This window comes from Mandrillus leucophaeus, unplaced genomic scaffold (genome assembly GCF_000951045.1).
Source record: "Mandrillus leucophaeus isolate KB7577 unplaced genomic scaffold, Mleu.le_1.0 Scaffold62, whole genome shotgun sequence".
NCBI lineage: Eukaryota > Metazoa > Chordata > Mammalia > Primates > Cercopithecidae > Mandrillus > Mandrillus leucophaeus.
The window spans coordinates 5,803,674-5,830,360 of record NW_012106697.1 but is presented as its reverse complement, the minus strand read 5'-3'; the positions used below and the strand labels follow the sequence as shown (position 1 = coordinate 5,830,360).

At 37.9% G+C, this 26,687-nt stretch overlaps 1 protein-coding gene across 1 annotated transcript in view; it reads right to left on the bottom strand.

Moving 5' to 3' along the window:
- SNX25 (sorting nexin 25) overlaps nt 1-26,687 on the bottom strand; it is a 163,053-nt gene that overhangs the window by 90,133 nt on the left and 46,233 nt on the right. The window contains exons 2-5 of the mRNA XM_012000177.1: nt 24,856-24,940; nt 13,216-13,432; nt 7,748-7,920; nt 4,921-5,107 (exon numbers count right to left, since the gene is read on the bottom strand). Of these exons, the coding sequence (XP_011855567.1) occupies nt 4,921-5,107; nt 7,748-7,920; nt 13,216-13,432; nt 24,856-24,940 (662 nt within the window). The remainder of the gene's footprint in view (nt 1-4,920; nt 5,108-7,747; nt 7,921-13,215; nt 13,433-24,855; nt 24,941-26,687) is intronic.

Genomic DNA, 26,687 nt, shown 5'->3' with positions numbered 1-26,687 from the left:
AAGCTGGTGGGACACACAACTTAAAAGCTGGTGGGATACACAACTTAAAAGCTGGTGGGACACACAACTTAAAAGCTGGTGGGATACACAACTTACTTTTTAAAAAGGTCTCCGTGGTTCTAACATACAGTCAAGGTTAAAACCACTAAGTTAGTATATTTGAAAGATGCATTTCTAGTTCTACTGTGAAAGCACTTCATGCTGATTCAGAAAATAACCAAACTATTCCAGGACTACAAACATCACCTTCAAGGTTTTTTGTGTTTGTTTTTAGTGCATTCTGCCCTAACAGAGTTGAAGGACTTTATTTCCTTTAGAAAATATGCATCTCTCAAATACGTAAAAAATAAAAGTGGATAGGTACATCAACTGCTTAGTCTAAATAAAACACAATACCTGACTCAGGCAGCCTATCCCAAAATTGTACTGAGAGCAATCTGAAGCTAGTAACATAAAACACCAATAAAGTCAGATAGCAGAGTACTATAATTGTACCAGAAAAACAACAGAATAGCTCAGTCTATGAATTAAGAAAACAGCTCCAGTCGGGCACGGTGGCTCACACCTGTAATTACAGCACTTTGGGAGACTGAGGCAGGCGGATCACTTGAAGCCAGGAGTTCAAGACCAGCCTGGCCAACATGGGAAAAACTAGTCAGGTGTGGTGGCGTGTGCCTGTTGTCCCAGCTACTTGGGAGGCTAAGGTGGGAGGATCACTTAAACCCGTGAGGCAGAGGTTGCAGTGAGCTGAGATCCCTTGTAAAAGGATCCAACCTAATTAAATCTGAGAATGGACTCCTTTTGCCTCTAACAGACTAGTCACCCCCGACAAGCTCGATTATCTAATCCAAATACCTCCAAGTGCGCTTCCCACTGACTCTGCAAACTCTGCTGGAAACGCAAAGCCTAGTAATAAGGTGGAAGACAGAGGAACATACAACACACAGAACGGGAATAGTGCACAAAAGGAATGTACCTTCCTGGTGCCTGTGTCCCGTCACTCCTCGGCGGCGGTGGGTACGCCGTGGCAGGAGGCCATACTAGAAACAGGTTAGGAACTGCAACATTTTATTTCACTCTCACTTATCAAAAGTCACCAACAATGTCACTGAAGATGCTCAACGGTCACTCAAAAGGCATCCTTTAAATGTCAGACGATCCAGCTTGCCCATGGACTGGTGAAAGGATGAACCAAATGTGCTATATTCACACCATGGAATATTATTCAGCCAAAAAAAGGAAGGGAGCATTGATATGCTATACAATGCAAATGAACCTTGAAAACAATGAGTGAAAGCAACCAGACACAAAAGGCCACATACTACATGATTCCATTTATATGAAATGCCCAGACTAGGCGAATCCATAGAGACAGAAAGCAGACTGGTGGCTGCCAAGGGCTGCAGGGAGGGAAGGAATGGGGAGTGACTGCTAGTGGGCACAGGGTTTCTTTTTAGGGTGATGAAAATATTCTGAAATTACATAGTAGTGACAGTCACAGAGTCTTTGAATACACTAAAACCACTGAATTGTACACTTAAAGGTGGTGAATTCTATGGTATGTGAATCATATCTCATTTTTTCAAAGGCATTCTTCAGTTTAGCACTTCTACTGCCTCTTAAGTCCCTCAGTGCTCAAGACCAAAGGGCCTGCTTCTCAGGGCACCTAGGGCGCTATCCCTTTAATCTTGCCCTATTTATGATGTCAAGAGGAAGTGATCTTTGAGAAAGAGTTAAGGGCTCACACTATTTTTGTTTCATCACATATCAGAAGGGAAAGGAAAAACGTAAAATCAGAACTTCGGTGTAATCTTTGGTCAATTGAGTTAAGGCAATCCACGATGTTCCTACTGCAACAGAAGTAAGCTGTTCAATCATCCTGGATGTACACCATAGTTTTATTGTTTTTTTATTGTAGAGATGGGGTTTTGCCATGTTCCCCGGGCTGGTCTTGAACTGCCAGGCTCAAGCAATCTGCCCTCCTCAGCTTCCCAAAGTGCTAGGATTTTTTTTTTTTTTTTTTTGAGCTACTTCTTTATCTACCAGATGATGAACGGTATATAGTATTTAAATAGTTCTGAATCTTTGGCTGGTACATTTTGAAGAAGATAAACCATTCATTTTTATCAAGATTCATTCATCTTACAATACCAGAACTGTGTTAAGATGCAAAATAACAGATGGTGCTAGAGAACCAGTAGTAGATCATTCAAAATAATTAGTTCTGATTTTTAAAAAATCAGGAGCTCGCCTGTAGTGCCAGCTACTTGGAAGGCTGAGGGAGGAGGACTGTTTGAGCCTAAGAGTTTGTCCAGCGTGGGCAACACCACAGGACCTTGTCTCTTAAAAAAAAAAAAAAATCTCAGGCCTTTCTGTTTCCTCCATTAACTATTAAATACATCCCTATGTGCTGGAATCTTCAGTTTGGCACACAAAATAGAACACTCACCCACAAGTCTGTAAGAACAAGGAATACCGATTCTCTTAATCTGCCACTGTTGACTCTCGATTGTTATCTTAAACTCGCTTGGGGTTACCAAATAGTCCACATCTGCCTTTACTGTGGAAAGACTATTTGGTTAAAGAAAAATGCTCAGGAATTCAATGAAGCCACAAATTATCAACATGAATTATGTGTTCATAAACAATGTCTTAGGAAGAAATTACAATGTTGTGGGGCACAGTCATCATGTTACCTTGTCACACCAGGCACCGCAAATCCGGGAATGGCCGGCATGAAAACACCAGGTGGATGAGTATTCGAGTATAGGTTTGAATAGCATCCCTACAACTAGAGTTTGGGGTGTGTGTGTGTGTGTGTGTGCAGTTTTAGGGAGAGGAGAGGCAACAAGGGTGTTCCACCACTGTGAGCTCTTTCACTTTTATAGAATGAGGCTTTAAAAGGAATCAAAGGACGCTGGGATAAGGATGACTTGAGTGGATGTAACCTGTAAGCCTCACATAACAAACCTGGAATACCGGCTCTTGGGTTCTAGCTCAAGTGTCACACTTACAGAAAAGAAATGTCTAGACTCAGATGTAAATAAAAACAAATCTATAAAGAATATCATGTAGCCTATTCAAAATTATGCATGGCAAGAGAAACATAAAATCTCCAGATATTATATCAGATATATATTACATCAAAATTAAATTACTTGTAAACAAATCCATTTACATTGAACCCGTCATTATGTATTTGAGGTATATATTTGTAAATTGAACCCGTCATTATGTATCTGTGACACCTAGATTAATATATGACACCATATATAAGAACACAGTGGCATCTACAAGGTATGTCTCCTTAGATGGCGTTTTATTCGAATCAGAAAATTAAACAGCATGAGTCATCTTAACGTTAACCCCAGTTCACAAGTGAATGTCACAAGTTTAAAAACCTCAACTAATTCAAACACCCAATTTCAACCAATATTTTACTTTTCCATGAGGGATTTACCAAAACTATTAATGAAAAACAAAATGAACATATAAGAGTTTTCTTTCTTTCCCATGCATTATCATTTGGGAACATTAAAAAGAAGAGTAGAGAAACAGAAGCCTAGAAAATTTACAAACTAGACAATACTATATAATCACACTAAATGTGTATATACCATTAAAAAAACACAAAAATAAACACTCACCCCTAAAATATCTCAGGTCTAACAAGGGACATTGCGCTCCCCTATAAAAGATACTCCTATGGTATTTTCAAATGTGTTTTCTCAAAATAATTAATCTAGAACCTCTTATTCCCAAACCCAAGCCTCTGTACTGTCCAAGACAAACAAACACCAACACAATGTTCTACTCTGTAATTTAAAAACACATCATCTCCTTCTGATGTCCTTCCAAGTCCTTCCAAAGCTTTTCTAAGGTAGTCATCTGAGCAGCTAAGCAGGTACTCCTGACACCCGAAGAGCTTTCAATCTATTACAGCCTCATTACAGCTGACTCTTGAAAAACATAGGTTTGAACTGCATGAGTCCACTTACACAGGACTGTGTTCTGCCTCTGCCACCTGAGACAGCGAGACAAATCCCTCCTTACTCTCCCCCTCCTCAGCGTACTTCCATGTGGAGATGAGGATGAAGACCTTTATGATGATCTGCTTCCACTTACTGCATAGTAAATATATTTTCTCTTTCTGATTTCATAACATTTTCCTTTCTCTAGCTTACTTTATTGTAAGAATATAATACATAACACACATAACATACAAGGTAGGTGCTAATAACTTTATGTTATTGGTAAGGCTTTGGGCAACAGTAAGGTATTTAGTAGTTAAGTATATGGAGAGTCATTTTTTATTTTTTATTTTTATTGTTTTTATTGTTTTTTGAGACAGAGTCTCGCTCTCTCACCCAGGCTGGAGTGCAGTGGCATGATCTCAGCTCACGGCAACCTCCATCCCCCAGGTTCCAGCGATTCTCATACATCAGCCTCCTGAGTAGCTGGAACTACAGGCATGTGCCACCACACCTAGCTGATTTTTGTATTTTTAGTAGAAACGGGGTTTCACCGTGTTGGCCAGGCTGGTCTTGAACTCCTGACCTCAAGTGATCTGCCCACCTTGGCCTCCCAAAGCGCTGGGATTACAGGTGTGAGCCACTGTGCTAGGCCCAAGTCAAATGTTATATGTGATTCCTGACTGGGGGTGGGGGCGATGGGGATTGTGGGTGCCCCCAACTCCCAAATTGTTCAAGAGTCAACTGTATTTGAAAAACCTAATACTTTGAAAAAATTCATTCTAAGTATACTGTTAAGGTGATGCTGGATAAATTTAGCTGTCACCAAATAGTAAGATTTATAGACTTGTTTTATTTCTGCTTCCCTACTAGTTTTTTTTTTTTAACCTAACTAGGCAGCAGATGATAATCAGTAGCTGTTGCTGTGCTATAATTGAAGACCAAATACCTTAGTTGCTTCAAGAACTCCACATCAGAGTTGCTGTTAATGAGCTTGATGAAGTCCTCATAAGAGGGGGCATAGGTGTAGGCTCTCTTGTGATGCTCATTCACCTGCTCTCTGTACTCCAGCTGGGCAAGCAGCATTTGGTTAATGTAGTCTGGATTACTCAGTAACTCCACTACCGGCTTCAAGACTACAGGAAGAAGAACAAATCGCCACTGGGAAACGTATTCTTCTTTAAGGGAATTGTTTATACATCACATAATTGAAACCACATTTGGAAAATATTTTCCAAGTAGCCAAACAGAGGAATATCTATATAATACAATAAACAATTCAAAAATGTATACACGCACACACATACCGCTGCCTATTCCTCCAAATATGTTATCATCTGTGGCTATAATCAAGTTGTCATTTTAATAAATAAGTGAAATGTAAAGGAATAATGAAGGGAAGTCATTTGGAACTCAACTTGCTAACAAAACGATCAAAATTAAAGCTGGGCGCGATGGCTCACGCCTGTAATCCCAACACTTTGGGAGGCTGAGACAGGTGGATCACTTGAGGTCAGGAGTTTGAGACCAGCCTGGTTAACACGGTGAAATCCTGTCTCTACTAAAAATACAAAAATTAGCCAGGCATGGTGGCACACGTCTGTAATCCCAGCTACTCAGGTGGCTGAGACAGGAGAATCGCTTGAACCCAGGAGGTAGAGGTTGCAGTGAGCCGAGATCGCGCCATTGCACTCCAGCCTTGGCGACAGAGTGAGGCTCCGTCTCAAAAAACAACAACAAAAAAAAAAAACAAAAAAAATTAGGTACACTGATTTTTTCTTTTATTTATTTATATTACTTATAAGTTTCAATATGTTTTGGCAAACTTAGTCTGCCAAAGGATGCAAGTCAACATTCTCCCCAAGTGGTTAAAACAGACCTTAGAGAGGAAGTTAAAAAGTCAATGACACTATTACAAAGCCATCCTTTAACTTTAGATTTGAAACTTCCTCTTTGCTCTGTGGTTGGTTATAACAGCTGATGGGCACAGCTGGCTTATCCTGAGATAGCAAATGAGGTAATCACTGCATCTCAAATGCAATGCTATTTGTCTGAGACTGAGATGAGAGAGTTTCTCTTATCCTGACTAAGCATTTCCTTGGATACAGTTAACTTTTTTCGAGTAATCACATTATATTGTGCCACAGTTCCTTTTTATTTATTCCAAGTTCACAAAATTATGTACAGTCATGCACCACATAATGACATTCTGGTCAACAACAGACCGAATATATGACAGTAGCCCCCATAAGATTATAATGAAGCTGAAAATTTTCTAGCATTTAATGATGTCAAGCTGGTGTGAACAAACCTACTGCACTGTCAATAGTATAAAAATACAGCATATACAATTATGTACAGTACATAATACTTGATAATGATGATAAATGACTCTAATTACAAGAGTCAAAAAGTTAAAAAAATTAATAGTTCATAAAGTAAAAAAAGTTATAGTAAGCTAATGTTAATTTATTGAAGAAAATAAAATTTTAAATAAATTTAGTGTAGCCTAAGTGTACAGTGTTTATGAAGTCTGCAGTGGTGCACAGTCATGTCCTAGGCCTTCACAGTCACTCCCCACTCACTCAGACTCACTCAGAGCAACGTCCAGTCCTGCAAGCTCCATTCATGGTAAGTCTCCTATATAGGTGTACTATTTTTTTATCTTGTATACCGTATTTTTATTGTACTTTTGCTATATTTAGATACACAAATACCATTGTATTACAACTGCCTACAGTATTCAGCAGAGTAATATGGTGTACAGGTTTACAGTCTAGGAGCAATAGGCTACACCATATTGCCTCCGTGTGTAGTGGGCTATCCCATGTAGGTGTGTAAGTACACTCTATGATATGTGCAATGACATTATCTAATGACACATTTCTTGAGACATATCCCTGTTGTTAATCAATGCATTACTATATAGGCATTACCAGTAAATCATATAGCAAAGATATTTTAAGTAAATATACTAATCAGAATTTGACTGTGGTCAAGCATGGTTGCTCCCACCTGTAATCTCAGCACTTTGGGAGGCCTAAGCGGGAGGATCACTTGAACCCAGGAGTTCAAGACTTGCCTGGGCAACATAGTAAGACCCCCACCTCTATTTATAAAAAAAAAAAAAAGAATTTGAATACACACACACACACACACACGTACGTAATATATAAACATACACACTATGGATATTATATAGCTATTATACACACACGTATGTAATATGTAAACATACATGCTATGGATATTATATAGCTATTACACACACACGTAATATATAAACATACACACTATGGATATTATATAGCTATTATACACACGTATGTAATATGTAAACATACATACTATGGATATTATATAGCTATTACACACACACGTAATATATAAACATACACACTATGGATATTATATAGCTATTACACACACACACACGCATACTTTCATTAATGTACATATTATTGGCCTAGATAACGCAAAAGCTATCCCAAATGAATGCTTCCCTGTGGAGAGCATAAGAACTGGTTTTCTGTGTCAAAACATACAACATAATGGACCGTGTATCTGGCAATATGTCATATTAAAAATGTAAGTTTATCCTGTGTGGCCAAATACTTTGAGAGACATAACAACAAAATTTTGAAAATACTTCAAATCCCGTATGTTCAACAGTAAACAAGGTCTGCATAGGTGTTATACAAATTATTTTCACATTAGTATGTAGCACATTAGTTTGCGCACTTATTGAATTAGTAAAATCAACTGTACAAGTCTACCTTTTGTTGTGAGAATTTCTGCAAGCATTATACGTAAGCTGAGAGACTGCACATCCTTTGAGGGGAGGAGACAAAACACCAGAACCCGAGAACACGTCTGTAGAAATCTTACTTCATCATCTGAGTTCCTCAAGCATGCGTGCAACACAAAAGGCCTCGGCTGCTCTTCATGTCTAAACAAAGAGAGTGAAAAAGGAGGAGAGAAATTTCTAGAAACAATTCATTTATGTACTAGTAGGTAAAAAATATTTCAAATGGGAGACACACTGGTTATAGTAACTCTGCCATCTCCTCAAAAATCAAATTTCCTCAACCATCAACTAACCTGGAAAACTTTTGCTAGAATAAATGCAAACGTGTGGCCTTTCTGGATTTCAAATGAAATCGTAACGACTAGCTTCAGTAGCATCAAAGGGTACACAGATAATTCCAAAATCATAGCAACAATCTAAAAAGGTACGAGTATTTATTTAGGTAATTTTTAAGTCTTCTAGATGTTTTCTTAAGTGTGACCTCCAGCTTCATTTCTCAAAAAAACCTAACAAAGCATAAACCAAGGTCGCCAGCCTGCTTTCTGACTGGGAGATCACAGGATAAAAAGCTTACAGGTATTTCTAGTGAGCCAGAGGGTCTATAAACTCCACGTTATCTAACTTGTTGGCAAATTGCCTTCTGTGAGGCTCCCAAGTATTTTTCAGCCAGTCTTGACAACTTTGGTTGTGCACCTCCCTGTCAGTACTGACTCCATCCCAGGACCATTAATTTGGAAGATCTGAGTGAAGAGGACTGGAAAACAGAACTTTCTATACTTCCCTTCCCAAAGTATCTTGATAGTGATTCAGGAAAGCCTGGGATGCTGCTTTTTCTAATGTCTTCTAGATAAGGAGACAAAGTATAAGAGATTCTTACAGTAACTAGTAGGTAACACTGAGAAAAAACATGAAACAGAGGGAGAGAAACATACCAGGTACTGCACAGGAAATGAAAGTAGTGCATATTAGTGCCTTTATGACTCGTGCCTCTCAGGTGTTAACTGAAATTTAGTTTTGCACTGGAGACTGAAGACTAGTTTCTAGAGCGTATCTCGCTAGAAAAGAAAGGTTTCCTCTGTCTTGTACAACCTGGAGGAATTCTATCCTAACGTGTAAAGCCAATGACATGAAAAGAAATTTTTAGAAGAAGCCTTTTGCATATACTGATATGCTGACTTTTTAAAAAAGGCATCTTCAATTATTTTAAACTCTAGCTTTGCTGCCAGCTAGGTTGATATTTTATTATAGTAAGGTTATGATGCTACTCCTTTATCATGTCAAGCACTTTTAAAGGTAATTCTTTTTTAAAATATCTATTTAGTTAATAAGCACTGGAGGAAGTTGGGAAAAAAATCCACTTTTACTAGAGAAGCTTATTTAAATAATATCAAAATCCCTCTCAAAGAGCACACAGTGCCTTCTCCGTATCAGTGGAAGGCAGACAACAAAGGAGACTGGCGCTCAGACTGCCACAAGTTCCTCTCCCTCCTACAGCTAAGTTAGAGAAAATCCTTCTGACTGAGCCAAAGGCCAGAGGGCTGGCCAAAACAGCTTGATCTACGGTAAAAGGAAAGGCAGATCTCTCCCTGGAATCCCTCCACTAACTCCGAGCAGGATATTCTTAAGACGTGCTCTAGAAAGTGGACATCAAGTATTGCTTCAAAGCCAAGAAAGCATCATGAGGGGTGAGGCTGCTTCTGTGGCAGGAGACGTCTACTAGCCTTCTGGTGGGTTGTAGCCATCAGTCTTTGCAGCATCCTTATTGTGTTCCGTGTGGATCAATCATTTGTTTGTGTAATTCCTACTACTTACCTCTGGGTTCTCATTCCTTGAGTAAGCAAAAGGACTTTAATATTTATTAAAAAGTTTCAAATGTACAATGACTTAATCCTCCTACCTACACCAAAAAGTAGACATCATCACTTGTATTCTACAGATGAGAAAATTAAGATCTGAATGATTATGTGAACAGTCAACGTCACAGAGGTAATAAGTGGTAGAAATAACTCTCTCAAGTCCTGCTCTGTTTCAATCTCAAGTCCCAACTCTACATTACACCACAATCAGAAATTACAAAGATAAAAAAGAACATTTCAGAGATAAAGAAGGAAAACACGAAAAAATACACACTCTTTTTTTCCCTCAAACTGCATGCCAGTACTTGACCAACAAAGAAGAAAACTATGAAATTAAAGATGCTATTGAAATAATAGTATAAAAGCAATCATTTTTAGATTTTCCTAAAACATGCTGGAGCAAGACAGATGGGACAAAGGAAGAGGAAGCAGAGGCAAGAATTAAATGTGATCTAGATTGGCTTAAAGCGGCAATAGAATGACGTTCTAGAAATAAATACAGGCTGACCGGAAAGCTGCCTCCAGGAACAATTGCCCACCAGTCAACTAAACGATGTGTTGTTTTATTAAGGCAATTTATTATTGTTTGTCTGATAGTGGCCAATTCAATTGGGTGCTACCCAGGCTACCAAAGTCATTCTGCAGCCAATAGACATCTGCACACTACTGGAGATTTCTAGGACAAGAGCACTGTGGACCTGGGGCAAGCAGATACAGCTATTTGCCATTAAACCTGGACTCACTGTCTGCCGGTCTGATTGTATGGTTTGTATAAGATGCTACACGGACAATATTAGTTCTCCAGGACACAATCATCTGTATGAAAAATGCCAGTGACCTACTGGTACTTTTTCAAATATCCATAATCCATGAGAAATGTGGTAGAATTTTTTTTTCTTCATTTTGTTCTTTATTCTTTATTATCAACTAGAGCTTCTAGGCATAGCCCAGACGCCAGTGAAATAAATCTACCCTTGGCATAAGAAAACTAGAAGCCCAAAGAGAAGGAGCTTCTAATATTAAATCACTTTCTGTTTCTATTATTCTGATGCTTTATCCATATATTTATATTATCCACAAAAGCAGTAATCTCAAAAGCTAGTAAACGTCTGGATGAAAAATATATTCTCATGTTGAAATTAGATAATCATAAAACCACTGAATTTTTCTAACCACTTGCTCTTCTCCCAAATCTAAACCCATCAGTTTTCTAACTGGAATAAACATTGATTTAAAATACTGTCCTCAAGTCGGCACAGTAGCTCACTGTAATCCCAGTACTTTGGCAGGCTGAGGCAGGTGGATCACTTGAGGTCAGAAGTTCAAGACCAGACTGGCCAACATGGTGAAACCCTGTCTCTACTAAAAATACAAAATGTAGCTGGGTGTGGTGGCACATGCCTATAATCCCAGCTACTCGGGGGCCTAAGGCACAAGAATTCTTGAACCCGAGAGGTAGACGTTGCAGTGAGCCGAGATCACACCACTGCACTTTAGCCTGGGCAAAGAGTGAGACTGTCTGAAAGAAAAAAATACAATAAAAAATAATATATACATATGGAGAGAGAGATAGAATACTGTCCTCTATTGGACCATCATTTACATACTTTCAAATGAGCTTTCACTGAATTCAAACAAGTCTTTCACAGTATTTGTCAAGAGGGACTATGGAACACTTGAAATAATGGATACCACAGCAAATTAGCAGGTGCTTGCAGAGGTTGGTGAACACTTCGAAAGCAGAGGCTGAAGCTTTTGAGACTCTAGGAGGTAACCCAAGAGCCCTATTTCTCTCACTTTCCTTACTGATTCACATCCCTCCCCGCTTACTGGAAGTTACTTTCTCTATAAGCAGCAGTTTTCAAACGGAGGTCCAGAGACTCCTGGGTGTCCCCAAGATCCTTGCAGGGGATCTGGGATGTTAAAACTGTAGTAATATAAAAAGGTCATTTGTCTTTTTCACTCTCATTCTTCCAAGCATAGTAGTTTCCACAGGCTACATGATGTGAGATGACATCATCATTCTTATGGCTAAGGAAAAGTGTACCATGTACTCTTGCACTTTAAAAATTCCTAGTTTTTAAATATCAAATATGGTAAATATCAATAGATACGATGAGTTGTGAAATGGTAAATGTTGGCTCTCCTGAGAAAAAAAATGCTCTGATTTGGATCATTTGCCCATTCCATGGTGTAAATACCCTCACTACGGCCCATTTCAAGCTACCAGTCTGGTATAACTGAACCAAAAGTTGGGAAGACCTGTGCACAGCTCACTCCTGCATACCCGTACAAGCCAGTTCCAGCACGCTACTAGATAGAACCCATAGAAATGAGCTCCTTGAGGTTCTCAGAAACTTTTAAGAATGTAGAGAAATCCTGGGAACAAAAAGTCTGAGAATCACTGCTTTACAGTAACGGTTTTCAAACCATAGTTTGTGACTTTTAAGTAAGAAAATAAAATTGAATTGGTCTTAAACACTAATTTTTTAAAATGTTAAAAAAAAGTGTCAAAGTTATTAGAGGTAATAAAAGTACTGTTTTATGAAACTGGGTCATAATATCAAGTGAATTTCTCACAGTGGGTCATAGTTTTAAAAAAAAGTTCGCAAAACACAGGGGTGGCAAGCTGGAAAACAGTGGGCATGTCACGGCTCTGTGGATTTTGGCCTCATAAATCTGAGGGAAGGAAGAAGAGTCACAGGAAGGGGCAAGACAGCTGGGAATGGAGACCTGCTGCACAGCCGCATTCAGCAGCAAGGTCGCCTACAGGAACAGCATCACAGGGCAGAAGGGTGACGTCATCTAAATACTTCACCTCTTCCCTGAAGGCGAGAATAGGCTACATTAACTATTCCCATTCCTGTTCCAACCGTGTCCATATCCACACAGGCAGAAGGCTACTCATTTCAGTTGGACAGCTTTTTATGTACAATTGTTAGGTACATAACAATACAAAGGGCTAACAAGCCTAAATATTAGCTACTTTCATAATGAAATTTCTCTAATCAAAGCCTACAAGCTCCAATATGTACAACTGTTATGTGACAATACAAAGGGCTAATAAGCCTAAATATTAGCTACTTTCATAATGAAATTTCTCTAGTTAAAGCCCAGAAGCTCCAATATTAAGTACCTTTGAAAATCAGTTTTCAGGATATCGTGATGCAACAGAGTTCAACACAGGACTCACAAAAAGAAACATGAACCATATTTAAATTTGTCTAAATACTGTAAACTCATTCACTGTGCTCATGCTAGAAAACACTATATTTAAATTTTTTATGTCTAGGTACTCATAATACTATAAGATCATCACAGTGCTGGCTCAGTAAAATTCATTTTACTGTTTATTTATAGAATTAATTGTATTTATAAGTGGTTTTCCAGCAGAAAGTGAAAAACAAAACTACTCTATCAGAACACAATAATTATTCCCCCTTAATAAATCTACATTTTCAAGCAAGTGCCAGCAATAGGCAGAATATTCTAGAGTTTTACCTTGACTTTGACCCCTTACTCAATTAAAAAAAAAAAAATGTAATGCAAAAAAAGGGGGTAAGTTGCTTATAACAGTTACCTGGCATTAGCAGCTTTCAGGTCACAGAAATGCGTGAGTAAAGCTCTCACAACATCATTGCAGACAACTGTAACCACGTCCACGCGACTCAGTCTGTGCTGCAGCTGTCTGGCAATCTCCCAAAAGTCTTCCAAGAGCAGATGGTAAAGTTGTCCCTCATCTCTGCTGAGGCTTCCATACCAGGACAGAATGTAATCTCTATAACTGTAGTCGAACACTACCAGGAATAAACAAAGCAATGAGTAAAACAAATGAAAGAAGCAAACACCAAGACCGCATTTCTACTGGAAACTGGCCATCTAACTATTAATATTCACTGTTTAAAATTAAAGAGAGGAGAAAACAGAACTCATGAGAATTCCTAAGTCTTTTAAAACGAAAGAGTCTCATCTAACTAGAATGTTTAGGTATGGTGACCACGTCCTAAATTTTCCTACAGAGCCCTATTTTAAAATATTCCATCTTGGTGCCAAACTACCTAAATTTATTAAAAAATCAGAGCAATACACTTATGAAGTGCACCCATTATCAATCTATTGCCTCTCCGCTCCGAATTCAGCCTTTTTGTCCCGCTCTATGATCCTGGAGCTGGGCCCTGCAAACACCGTCAGTTTCTTTGCCCACTGGCATAACGTTAAGTCTATCAGTAGCACATGCTGGAGGGCAACTGGAGGAGGAAGGGGCTGCTCTCCCCAGTTCTTGTGTGTTCTTCTCTGTTCCTGCCACATTTAGCAGCAGGCATGGCACCCGAGGGTGTTTACCCCAATAGCGAGTTCCAGTGCCATCCACAGGGCAGTTTCCGAGAGAATTCTGCTGGCATCCTATAGGTGGCTCCCCCTCGCCTGTGGTATCTGCTCAACCTTCTTCACCATCAAGTGGGCCAAGGTTGTGCCTTCTCCAAGGCCTGGATCTCAATTCTAAGGTAAAGAAGGAAACTTCTTCCAAATTTATTCTGTCCTAAGGTGCTCTGCCTCAGCCCTAGCGAGAATGGCTGCTCCCAATATCTGCTCTTTCTATATTCTTTGGTGTCTCTTTACTCCTTAGTACTAAATCCCATGTTGTACATTAATAATTCTTTATATTTAACTCTCCCTGTTCAATTACATTGTGCTTTCTGTCTCTTAACAAGACTTCAACTAACATAGGAAGAATCCCATAAACCAGTCTTAGATATCACACTAGGCTCAGCCTCTGTGGCCAATCGCCTTCTTTGGAAGATTTCTAGTGTCTATGTTCTTAATTCTGTGCCTCGGAATTAGGAAAGCCTAGCCATAGACCAGTGCTATCTAATATGAATATGAGAGCCACATATGTAAGTTTTAAGTTTTCTAGAAGACACATTAAAAAAGTAAAAAGATACCACAACAAGAAGCTCATAAAAAATAAGATAATAAAAAAGTATAAAGAAACAGGTAAAATTCACTTTAATAATATATTCATTTAACAAAATATATTCATTTAACAAAATATATTCACAATATTATTTCAACATGTAATCAATATTTAAAATCTTTTTTAAAATAAAATACTTTGCTTTTTTTCATACTAAGCTCTGTAATCTGGTATATATTTTATTCTTTCAGCAATCTCAATTTGAACCAGCCACATTTGGGGTGCTCTACTGTGTTGGACAGCACTATTTCTAAAGCCTATATAGAAAGAAGCTGAAGCCAGCGTGATGTCTGCAAGAAGCTACGTCTTTTCAAAAATAAAATATTGGTGGGCTTGGTGGTGACTCCCCACAGGGCCCCAAGAGAGAAAAACATTTAGCTACACAATCCTGCTCCACCTCAAGGGTACCAAGGTCATTTTTTATCACTTGTTTCTCAGAGTTTTTTTTTTAACTTTTCAAACTCTATTTGATTGGGCTTAATTACAGATGTGATTATACATCATTTCAGATAAATAATTTATCCTCCTGCTTTTCTTTGCTTATCTGCATGCTACTTTATCCCCGGGAATCCTACGTGAACCAGATCTACTTCACAATTCCCTATGAACAACTAACCTATAATTGTCAAACAAGTTTTTAGCTTAGAATTTGGGGTTCATTTTATGCATCTTGGCCACTACATGCCAATTTAGAAGCTTAAGAATAATAAATTGGCTGGGAGCAGTGGCTCACGGCTGTAATCCCAGAACTTTGGAAGCCCAAGGTGGGAGGAACACTTGAGCCCAGGAGCTTGAGACCAGCCTGGGCAACATGGCAAAACCCCATCTCTACAAAAAATACAAAAATTAGCCGGATGTGGTGGCGCACGCCTATATTCCTAGCTACTTGGGGCTCAGGCGGGAGGATCATTTGAGCCTGGGAGGTGGAGGCTGCAGTGAGTCCAGACAGCGCCACTACATTCCAGCCCGGGTGAGCGAGCAAAACCCTGACTCAAAGAAAGAAAAAAAAAAAGAAAAAAGAAAGAAATTTAGGTGAGCTTCTGGGGGGAGGGATTGTATGGTGGGGAGAGGGAGTCAATTTTCTTAGAAAACTGAATCACAATGGAATCACATATTTGCAAGTGCCTACAGGTCAAAGGAAGCACAATTTTTGTACTAATATTCTATGATGGCTTTTTCCATGGCTGAATATCAACCATGGACGTACATTCAAGGTTTTTTCACATTTCCAGTATTCTTGCAATTCAGCTTTATAATAATTTATAAAACAGCATTTTAAATCCCATAACTCAAAAATATGCCACAGCATTAAGATTTTTGTTCACAAACAATGATACAAAGGTTTAGATAAATTTTCAGAGTGATTCCAGTGGCCTCAGTTGTAGGGATAAGATAACTGTGCCTTCCAGCTGAGAACCATTAATTGCCAAAGACAGAAAAAAAGATACTACCTCGATCTTTTACTACACAGCAAATACAATTTATAGAGGGCTTCTAGTATGTAAGGTGGAATCAATATCCGTATCACTAAGCACTGGACACAAAAGGGAAGGTAAAATAAAAGCAAAACCAGAAAACAAGGCATCTGAAACTCAGTCATTTTCTGCTCATTTTCAGATATTAATTTGAATATATGGCTGTTATGTTTTCTAGATCTTGCCAAAGGTAGCTACATCTCATCCCTAAATTGTATGATTCCATTAAGGAAAAACAGCGGAAATGGTTTCTGACCCAGATGAAACTGCAGAAACAGGAATGGGTTCATCCTATCATCTCATTTATTGGCAACAAACATATAGACCGTGGTTCCTACACAGGGAGTGAGTTTCATCCCTTCAGGAAACTGAGGTTCAAAGAAGTGAAGTAACTTGCTCAAAGAGGTGGCAAAGCCAAGTCTCCTACCTGCCAGTCACTCTTTCTACTCAGCACACTGTAGTCCTGCACATAGCTGAACAAGATAGCTGCATGAGGAAAAGACAGGCAAAACCTAAAATAGCATCCTCGTCCACTGGATATCCAGTTTGTTTAAAACACATTTACATGAAAAAATATATGTAAAAGGCTGTGCTTTGTAAAACTGCTGCACAAGACACAAAGAACCAACAGGTGAGGCCAGGTGCAGTGGCTCAGGCTTGTAATCCCAGCAACGATGCTTCTCTTCAAACTAAGTATCATAAAACTATACATAACTTAAATATAAAAAGTACAGGCTTGGCGCGGTGGCTCACATCTGTAATCCCAGCACTTTGGGAGGCTGAGGCAGGCAGATCACCTGAGGTCAGGAGTTCCAGACCAGCCTGGCCAACGTGGTGAAACTCTGTCTACTAAAAATACAAAAATTAGCCGTGCATGGTGGTGGACGCCCGAAATCCCAGGTACTCCACAGGCTGAGCCGGGAGAATCACTTGAACCTGGGAGGCGTAGGTTGCAGTGAGCCAAGACTGCACCACTGCACTCCAGCCTGGGTGACAAAGCGAGACTGTCTCAAAAAAAAAAAGAAGAAGAAGAAAACAAAGCCATGATTCTAAATATAAATTATATAACCATATAAACTAATTTACACAAGTACACATATGAACAAAATGAAACATACCCTACGGGTCAATTTAAGGAGACAGAGAAATTCATAACCATAAAATTATTTCATGGCTTTTATTAAGAAATAAACATTCAAGATCAAGATGCCAACTAAAGAAAAAAAAAAAATACACAGAAACAATATAATTAATCACCATGAGAAATGAAAGAACGCTTATCCCCACTGCCAGGCAAAAAAATCTTCCTTCTAAAGCCATGATAACACCGAACACAAATTCAGGTGCTACTGTCATTCAAGTATATCTAGTTTTAGAACTGCTCTCAAAGAAATGAGTTGGTAAAAAGGAGGCCACTGGAGATTATAAAGAATGATGTAACATGATGGAAACTTTAGTTTTAGTTAGGTTAAACTGAAAACAGGATTTAGGAAAACAAAGTAGAGAAAAACTATAGATGACGACACAAGTTAAAAGGCTCCCATGTTAGTCTAGACAACAGGATGTTAGGTAATTGCTACCCACAAGTTTTCAGAAAAGGAATGAGCTAAGTAAACAGTGTAAGAAAGAGAGCTTCAAGAGGGCCATTTTTTCTACCCTTGCCTTTTCCCCTGAGCAATTCAGAAATACAATTCAGAGATACATGTCCTGCCCATGAGGTGGAGCCCCATGGGTCATAAAAGTCCACGGCCTGGGTCTCTTAGAACAAAGAGACAGTCCTCATTCAACCAGAAACTTGTCTAATGACAATGATAAACAACAACAACAATTCTATTGTTCATTTAGATGGTCTTTTATGGTTTGTAAAGTTTTAAAACGCAATGGAAAGTCATCTTCTGGAAAGATTTGGGGTTATTAGTTTATGTGATTGATAGAGCTATTTACTTATCCAAAAAAAAAAGTACACATATTTCATGTCACTGGGAGAAGAGCACGAACTAGAACTTGATGAGTTGAGCTTTCTAAAGGGTGGGAGAAGTCACGCGAGTCCTGCTTCCTCCGTGCCACCATCTAACTCCGAGACAGCCAGACATCTGGAACAGCCATACGGCGGGCCTTGGAAAAAAGACTACCACATAAGGTTTGCCTTATCCAGGACCTGTTCCAAGGCTGTTAAAAGTTCTATACACAAGTTCTGTTCTCCATAAAACTTCTGTTATACTTTGACAATGACCTTGCAGTATCTTCTGCTGTCATGATTGTTTTCAAGTTATGATCCTGTGTATAACCGTTACTATAGGCATATTTACCACTGAAACTCAGAAAAGCATTAAGAGCCAATCAAAACTAGCTGAAGTGTACTCACCTTGAAATGTATATGTGGGCTGGGCATGGTGGCTCACGCCTGTAATCCCAGTACTTTGGGAGGCCAAGGCGGGTGGATCACCTGAGGTCAGGAGTTCAAGACCAGCCTGGCCAACATGGTGAAACCCCGTCTCTACTAAAAATACAAAAGCTAGCCGAGCTTGGTAGCTCATCCCTGTAGTCCCAAGCTACTTGGGAGGCTGAGGCACGAGAATCACTTGAACCCGGGAGGCGGAGGTTACAGTGAGCTGAGATCATGCCACTGCACTCCAGCCTGGGCAACAGAGTGAGACTTGGTCTCAAAAAAAAAAAAAAAGTCTGTAACATTAATTGCAAAAAATGAGGGTCATGGCCTTTAATTCTAAGATATTCAGACAGTGGGTTTTTTTGTATGTGGCGTTTGGGTTTCTGTTTTTCAGAGTATTTTGTGTGGCAGACAGTGTCTTTTATAAGACAGTCTGAGGTCAGCATCCCCAAGGTCTTGAAAAAGATACAATCTCATGAAGAATTATATTTTCAATTCAAGAACTTTCAATTTAACATTCAACACACCACTGAACAAATAACATATACTCAATAATTATACAATTAAATTATCTGGTCCACACTGGAGATAGTTCAAGGTAGGCTAGTGAAAATTAGGCAATAGAGCTGTTGAGATTTAATAGTAAGTCAAAAAGATTTTTAGAAGTCTTTTTTTTTTTTCTATTTTCTGTCAGTTTTCTGATAAATGTAGCTTTTGGAGAAATTTCTGAAGTTATCTGGTACAGAAGGGTAACTGTTCTGACTTCTCAAGAGTTCATTCATATTAGATCTGAACCCCTAAAATATAGTTTTACATTTTAAACTGGCTAGCAAAACAGAGCAGTCATATGCTTCGATCACTTTCCTCAAGTGTGCCATTTAACTCACAGCATTTGTAGCTTTAGTATTTCTTATGGTTCCACAGAAACCTGGAGTATATTATTTTGCTCTGCATTTTTGACTATTACTTCTTTCTTCTTTGTAATTCAATCTGTAAAGACTTAAATCCTAACATACTGAGCTACAACACAAGCACAAATTTAGTCATAATATCTACTCACAAACATGTAGAACATGTATACCTGCAGACACATATGCATGCCTTATATGGTACTTAACTCTTTAAATGTTTTTAAATTACACACTCTAAAAACAATAAAATAGATACATAAAGATAAAATAGTACCATAATGTTCTCTAGTTTAAATTAGCTTCCAAGGAGGAGATTTTTAGATAAATATTTCATAAGCATTTAATATAACTGAACTCAAATTACTTCAGCCTTAACAAGTATATTATTTAATGTTTTGCAAATGTACGAGACCCTCAATTTGATTAATATTAAATCTATTATAGCTAGTTAATAACATTCTGAATTCCAATTAAATATATTGGTGTCGGGTTTAGAAATATAAATCAAACCACTCCCGAGATACAAATTATAACCACTAAAGATTTTCTACATGCTGATGAAACCTCTTAGCCTTCTCAACATACATTTCTAGATTCTAATTCTCCATAAAATTAACTGGTCAAATTTTTCTTGGAAGGTGATTCTAGTTTTGTTTGTTGTTGCTGTTGAATAACTACTGCCAAATGCATGAATTTTACTCCCAATAACTAACTTTCTAGCAGCTACTAGCTCTCCTTCTGTTAAGATTATATAATGCGCAACTTCAGCAGCTTTTCCCTGAAAACCGCTTTAAAGCAAAGGACAGGTAAAAAAAAAAAATTTGAACATTAAGAATGTGGTTTAAAAACAAATGGCGAAGTATAATAAACTAAAACGCTTACCCAAAGGTTTTGGAAAACATTTTCCTTTCAGAAGAAACCAATGAATACAAATTAGCTTGAGGATAATGTTTTTGCCAACTAAGCCTCAACCCTTATCCTGTCTTTTTTTTTCCCCCACAAGTACTTCTGAAACAAACTGGTCTAAAATAAAGGTCACGTCTAAATACAGATAAATTTCTAAGTCTTCAAAAATTAAAGAGACACTCATGTTCATAGCAGCATCATTTACAATAGCCAAAAGGTGGACAGCAACCCAAGCATCCACTGATGAGTGAATGGATAAACAAAATGTGGCACACATATATATACACACACACACACACACACACACACACACATATGCAATGGAATATCATTCAGCCTGAAAACAGAAGGAAATCCTGTCACATGCTACAACACGGATGAAACTTGAGGACATCAAGTAAAACAAGCCAAACACAAAAAGACAAATACTATATGATTCCACTTAGGTAAGATACTTAGAGTAGCCAAACTCACAGGGACAAAAAGTAGAACAGTGGTTACCGTGGCTGGAGGAAGAGAAAGGGGTTGTCACTTAACAAGTAAAGAGTAAAGAGTTTCAGTTTTGCAAGATGAAAACAGTTCTAGAGATTGGTTGCATGATAATGTGGATGTACTTAACACTACTGAAATAAGGCCAGGCGCGGTGGCTCACGCCTATGATCCCAACACTTTGGGAGGCTAAGGCAGGCAGATCACTTGAGGTCAGGAGTTCGAGACCAGCCTAACCAACATGGTGAAACACCATCTCTACTAAAAATACAAAAATTAGCTGGGCATGGTGGTGTGTGCCTATAATGTCAGCTACTTGGGAGGCTGAGGCACAAGAATTGCTTGAACCCAGGAGGTGGAGGTTGCAGTGAGCCGCGATTGTGCCACTGCACTTCAGCCTGGGCAACAGAGCAAGACTCCATCTCACACACACACACACACACACACACACAAAACACATTATTGAACTATATACTTAAAATGGTTATAATGATAAATTTTATGTCTATTTTAACACAATTAAAAAATTTTTTAATATTAAGGGCAGAGTTCTAATTCCAGGGGTGGTAGAATAGCTTATATCAGACTAACCTTCCTATAGAAAATAATTTGGAAATCTGGAAAAAATATTAAAAAACTATAGATGTTCCTCACCTTATGATGGAGTTGCATCCTAATAACACCCCCATCCCACTCCACAAAAGTAAAAAAATCATAATCTGAACTATCATAAATCAGGAACCATCTGTACATAAAAGCACTGAGAGCAACCAAACTTAGCAATTAGAAGGGAATCTATTATTGAAAGAAAGGAATGGCACTAGGTAAGATCCATGTTTACACACAGCTTTTCCCTACAGGCAACAGCAGTCTTAGAGGTACAGGCAGTAAACTGGAAGAGAAGGTCTTTTTTTTTTTTTTTTTTTTTTAAATATATCAGGAAACAGATTTAAGAGTTGCCAGGGCTGCTGAAAATAAAGCCAAGAAATAAACGCCATGAAATCTAAGTACAGATTCTCAAACTCATTGCCAACTGTGAACTACACATGTATAATTGTCAACTGTGAACTACACACGTAAAATTGTCAACTGTGAACTACACATGTATAGGGGTAAGACGACAGGAGACCAGTGGAAAGCAACAGCCGGAAGACTCAAAGACCTGAGCAGATACTCCAGCTACTGTCCACCGGGGAGACAGAGTTTGGAGCTGGAATTCCACTAATGGTGTTGGGCTTTTCATTGCAACTGTGGACAGGCCATGAACCAGAGGAGTTAAGTCTATGTCCCCAGACTGAGGGATTCACTTTAGTTAAGGACAAAATCCAAACACACCCATCCTAAGAAAATGTATAGAAAACCAAGTATCTTCAAGGTGATCAACCATCAATTAAACTGTATACTAAAAAACTCTTCAGAGGAAGACAACAGAATCTAGAATGTCTAAAAAGCAGCATCCACATTGTCCAGTATACAATAAAAAACAACTAGACATCAGAAGAAACCCCCAAAAAGTGACATCTAGTCAAGAGAAAAAGCCATTAACAGAAACCAACATCAAGATAGCCCGGATGTTGGAATTAGCATGAAAGAACTTTAAAGCAGCTACTACAAAATATGTTCAAGAAAGTAAAAATAAAAATGTCATAATAATTGACAGATGAGAGAATCTCAGCAGAGAAGCAAAAATTACAGAAACAACAACAAGAAAAAAGAACCAAATGGAAATTCTAGACATGAAAAGCACAAAATGTGCAATAAAAATTTCACTGGATGCACTTAACTACAGATTGGAGATGAGACAGAAAAAAAAACTGGTGAACTTGGAAAAAAAATCATCATCATCCTATCTATCTAAAGAACAGACAGGAAGAAAAGACTGGTAAATTGGACTTTATCAAAATTGAAAACATCCACTCAAAGACAGCATTAAGAAAACAAAAGGCAATTTACAAACTAGGAGATAAATTCTCTCTATCTGTATCTAACAAAAGACATGAATCCAGATATTTTAAAAACTATAAATAAATTTAAGTTTAAAAAAGAAAGACTCGAATAGACACATCACAAATACAAATCTGAAAATTGTCAATAACACATGAAAAGGTGTTTAATATCATAGTCAGTACGGATACATAATTTCAGGCCACATTAAGATACACCCATCAGAATGGCTAAAAGAGGAACAAAACAACAGCAAATGGTGGTGGTAACATGAAACAACCGGAACTCTCATAAATTGTTCGTGAGAGTCTAAAAAGATACAATCATTTTGGAATACTGTTTGGTAATTTATTATAAAGTTAAACATACAACTATCGTATGGCTCAGCAATTCTACTGCTAGATATTTATCCAAGAGAAATAAAAATGTATGTCCACTGAAATACTTGTTGATAGCAACTATTGACTAACTTTCCAAAACTTAGAAATAACCCAAATGTCCAACAGGAGAAAGGATAAACATATTGTGATAGCTGGATCAGTGTAATGGAATACCACCCACCCAAAAGTAACAAAGAATAAACTGATACACACAATATGGATGAATCTCGAAAACATTATGCTGAGTGAAAGAAGCCAGGCATAAAAGAATACACACTGTATGGTTCCATTTCCATAAACTTTTAGAAGAGGCAAAACGAAGTGATACCAAGAAGGGTCGGTGTTGATCAAAGGGGAGCATGAGGCAAATTTTCTAGAATGATGGAAATGTACTCTATTTTGAATGAGGTGGTTATACAGTTATGCACATTTATGAAAATTACTGAACTGTATAATTAAGATTTGTACATTTCAAAGTATGTAAATTTTACCTCAATAAAAGCAATTAAGAATAAATCCTGCACATTTTTTTTGAGATGGGGTCTCATTGTGTTACCCAGACTGGAGTGCAGTGGTGCAATCCAGGCTCACTGCAAATCTCTGCCTTTTGGGCTCAAGCAGTCCTCCCACTTCAGCCTTCCAAGTAGCTAGGACTGCAGGCATGTGCCAACATTCCTAGTTAATATTTATATTTTTTGTAGAGACTGAGTTTCACCATGTTACCAGGCTGGACTCCTGGGCTCAAGCAATTCACCCACCTCAGTCTCCCAAAATGCTAGGATTACAGGCATGAGCCACCACACCCAGCCAATCCTATACTCTAAAATCGTGATTATGAGATTATGAATAATAGCTAAATTTTAAATCCAGTAAGCTTTATATGTCATTGTACTTTAACTACTAATAGAAATATTTTTAAAAATTTAATTATGTCCCCAAAGGTCTAAAATTGTATGAATCCACACAATTTCAAACTGTTTCTGTACTGATATAGTACTCCCATTTTCAGATTTTGATATGGTGATTTTTGTGAACTATGATGAGTAAAACTTATGTATGTACCTATCACTTATTCAGTTCTCTTAACGTCATGTCTATCATCATGTATTCACCTGAAAAACTCATGGCTTGTTTTCTGAAAATTAACTAAAACTGTCCCTGTTTTTAGAAATTTGATATTTAAAATCTTTCTTAAACCTTAATTTGATCCTCAAAATATATTATCTTTTAAAATTTTAATATTTAAAAGCACACTTATTTATTCCCACTCTCAGACATAGCCATATTTTACCTTCCACCACCCCGCTTCTGCCTTCTTCAATACAAGCTTCATTGCATGTTCATTCCTCTGAAAGACTACTAACACTTAGTTGGGTTTAACTGGTTTGTCTGTGAGTGAGCCTGAGTCTGTCTATCCCCAAAATGCTGTCTCTAGGTTGTAACTAGAAGAAAAAAAAATTCCTAAAACCCATTTTAGAAAAGAGAGAAGAGATTTGTGCTTCATATGATGGAACTAGCTCTGCATGGCTGGCTAGTTTCATATGATCTGGAAATTCCTACTCAACAAATGTGTAAATCCCTTACATGCGGACAAAACATGGATGTATTTAGTCACCAAATACAAGCTCACGAAGAAAAAATTCCTAATGCTACATGCAGACAAGAAGAATAAATTTGCTGGAGATTATTATTTTCCTCTTAGAACATAATGAATTGCTTTACATGGTAATTACATACTCTCATTTAATCCTTACCTTCCTTCAGAGCTTTATCCATATTATGAGAAATTACTACCCTTCTAGACTGAGCTGATTCATGCCAGTTTCCATACACAGGACTCTGAAACGAAAAGAAAAAAATACAAAGCAGATTACTGAATGAATAAATCACATATAAAAACAAAATCAAAGGTATGAAATGCCATCTAAACAAGCATTAAGATAAGGCTTAACGAATAATAGAAGTTTTTCCACAAAAGTAAATAAATGCTTAAGGTTAAAATTTTTTGGAAAAAAAAATTAAGGAAGGATTTTCCCTACCAGATATCAAAACAGTATAGTGACTGTATAGGAATAAATAAATCAACACAATGGTAGAGAGTACACAAACTGATGTAGCTATATATGTGCAAATTAAGAACATAATTTTCTTTAAAAAACTGAAATTAATGATAAAAATCACACACTATTCAGTAAATGATGTTGGAATAATTTGATACTCACATGGGAATAAAAGGTTACGGTCTTACACTTTGCATATAAATAACTCCAAAAAGATTAAGCAGCTAAACATGTTTTAAACTAAAAAAGAATTAAGAGGAAATAAGGGAGCAGCTTTTTATAATCTTGGAATGGAAAAGGCTTCTCTAAAATAAAACACAAAATCCAAATGGTATGAAAGGGGGAAAAAAACGACAAATCTGACTACCTAAAATACAAAATTCTTGTTTCACAAAAGATGATGCAAACGAAATATAAATGATAGACTAGGAGACAATATCTATAACATGTGTAACAAAGAAATATTATTACATACAGACTCCAAAAATAAGAAAAATAACTCAAAAGAAAACCAAGCAAAGAAGTTGAAAGGGAAATCATAAAAGATAAACAATGACCAATAAATGTATGACAAAAAAATGCAATCCCCTTTTTTATTAGAGGAATGCAAATTAGAGCAACGAGACACCATCAGACTGCCAAGGCAGAGGAAAGGACTCACGTATCTAATGTTGACAAAGACACAGGGAAATGGTTGTTTTCATATATTGTTGGGGGAAATATCTATTTCTACAAGCTTTTAAGAAGGCAACTGAGCCACATATGTCAAAATTTTAAAGGACTTTTTTGAGTCTCACATGTTGCCCAGGCTGGAGTACAGTGGTGCTCATTGCAACCACTCAGCTCACTGCAACCTCCGCCTCCCAGATTCAAGCACTTCTCCTTAGCCTCCAGAGTAGCTGGGACTTCGGGCGCACAACACCACACCCAGCTAATTTTTTATTTCTAGTAGAGACGGATTTTCACCATGTTGGCCAGGCTGGTCGGGAACTCCTGACCTCATGTGATCACCTGCCTCGGCCTCCCAAAGTGCTGGGATTATAGGCGTGAGCCACCGCACCTGGCCTAAAGGACTTTCTATTCTGCATTGCCACTCCTAGGACTCTGCCCAACAGAAATATGAAAAAGTATAAGGAATTTTACTGCTATATTAATTATAGGGGCAAAAAAATTGGAAGTAACGCAAGTTTTTATATATATGTCAATAGACAAAGAGTCAAATAAATTATGGTATACCATTAAAAAGATATATATATACCTTCATGGAAAGTTTTCTATGATGGGAAAATGTCTGCAAGCACAAACACTTTTAAAAGTGGTTTCCTCTAGGCCAGAGGTACAGAATTTTAAGTCTATGTGTGTCTGTATAACAGCAAGTGATGTTAAAAAAATAAATAAATAACTGTATAAAGATACTACTTTGGGCTGGGTGCAGTGGCTCACACTTATAATCCTAGCACTTTGGGAGGCCGAGGCTGGCAGATCACTTGAGGTCAGGAGTTTGAGTCCGCCTGGCCAACACAGTG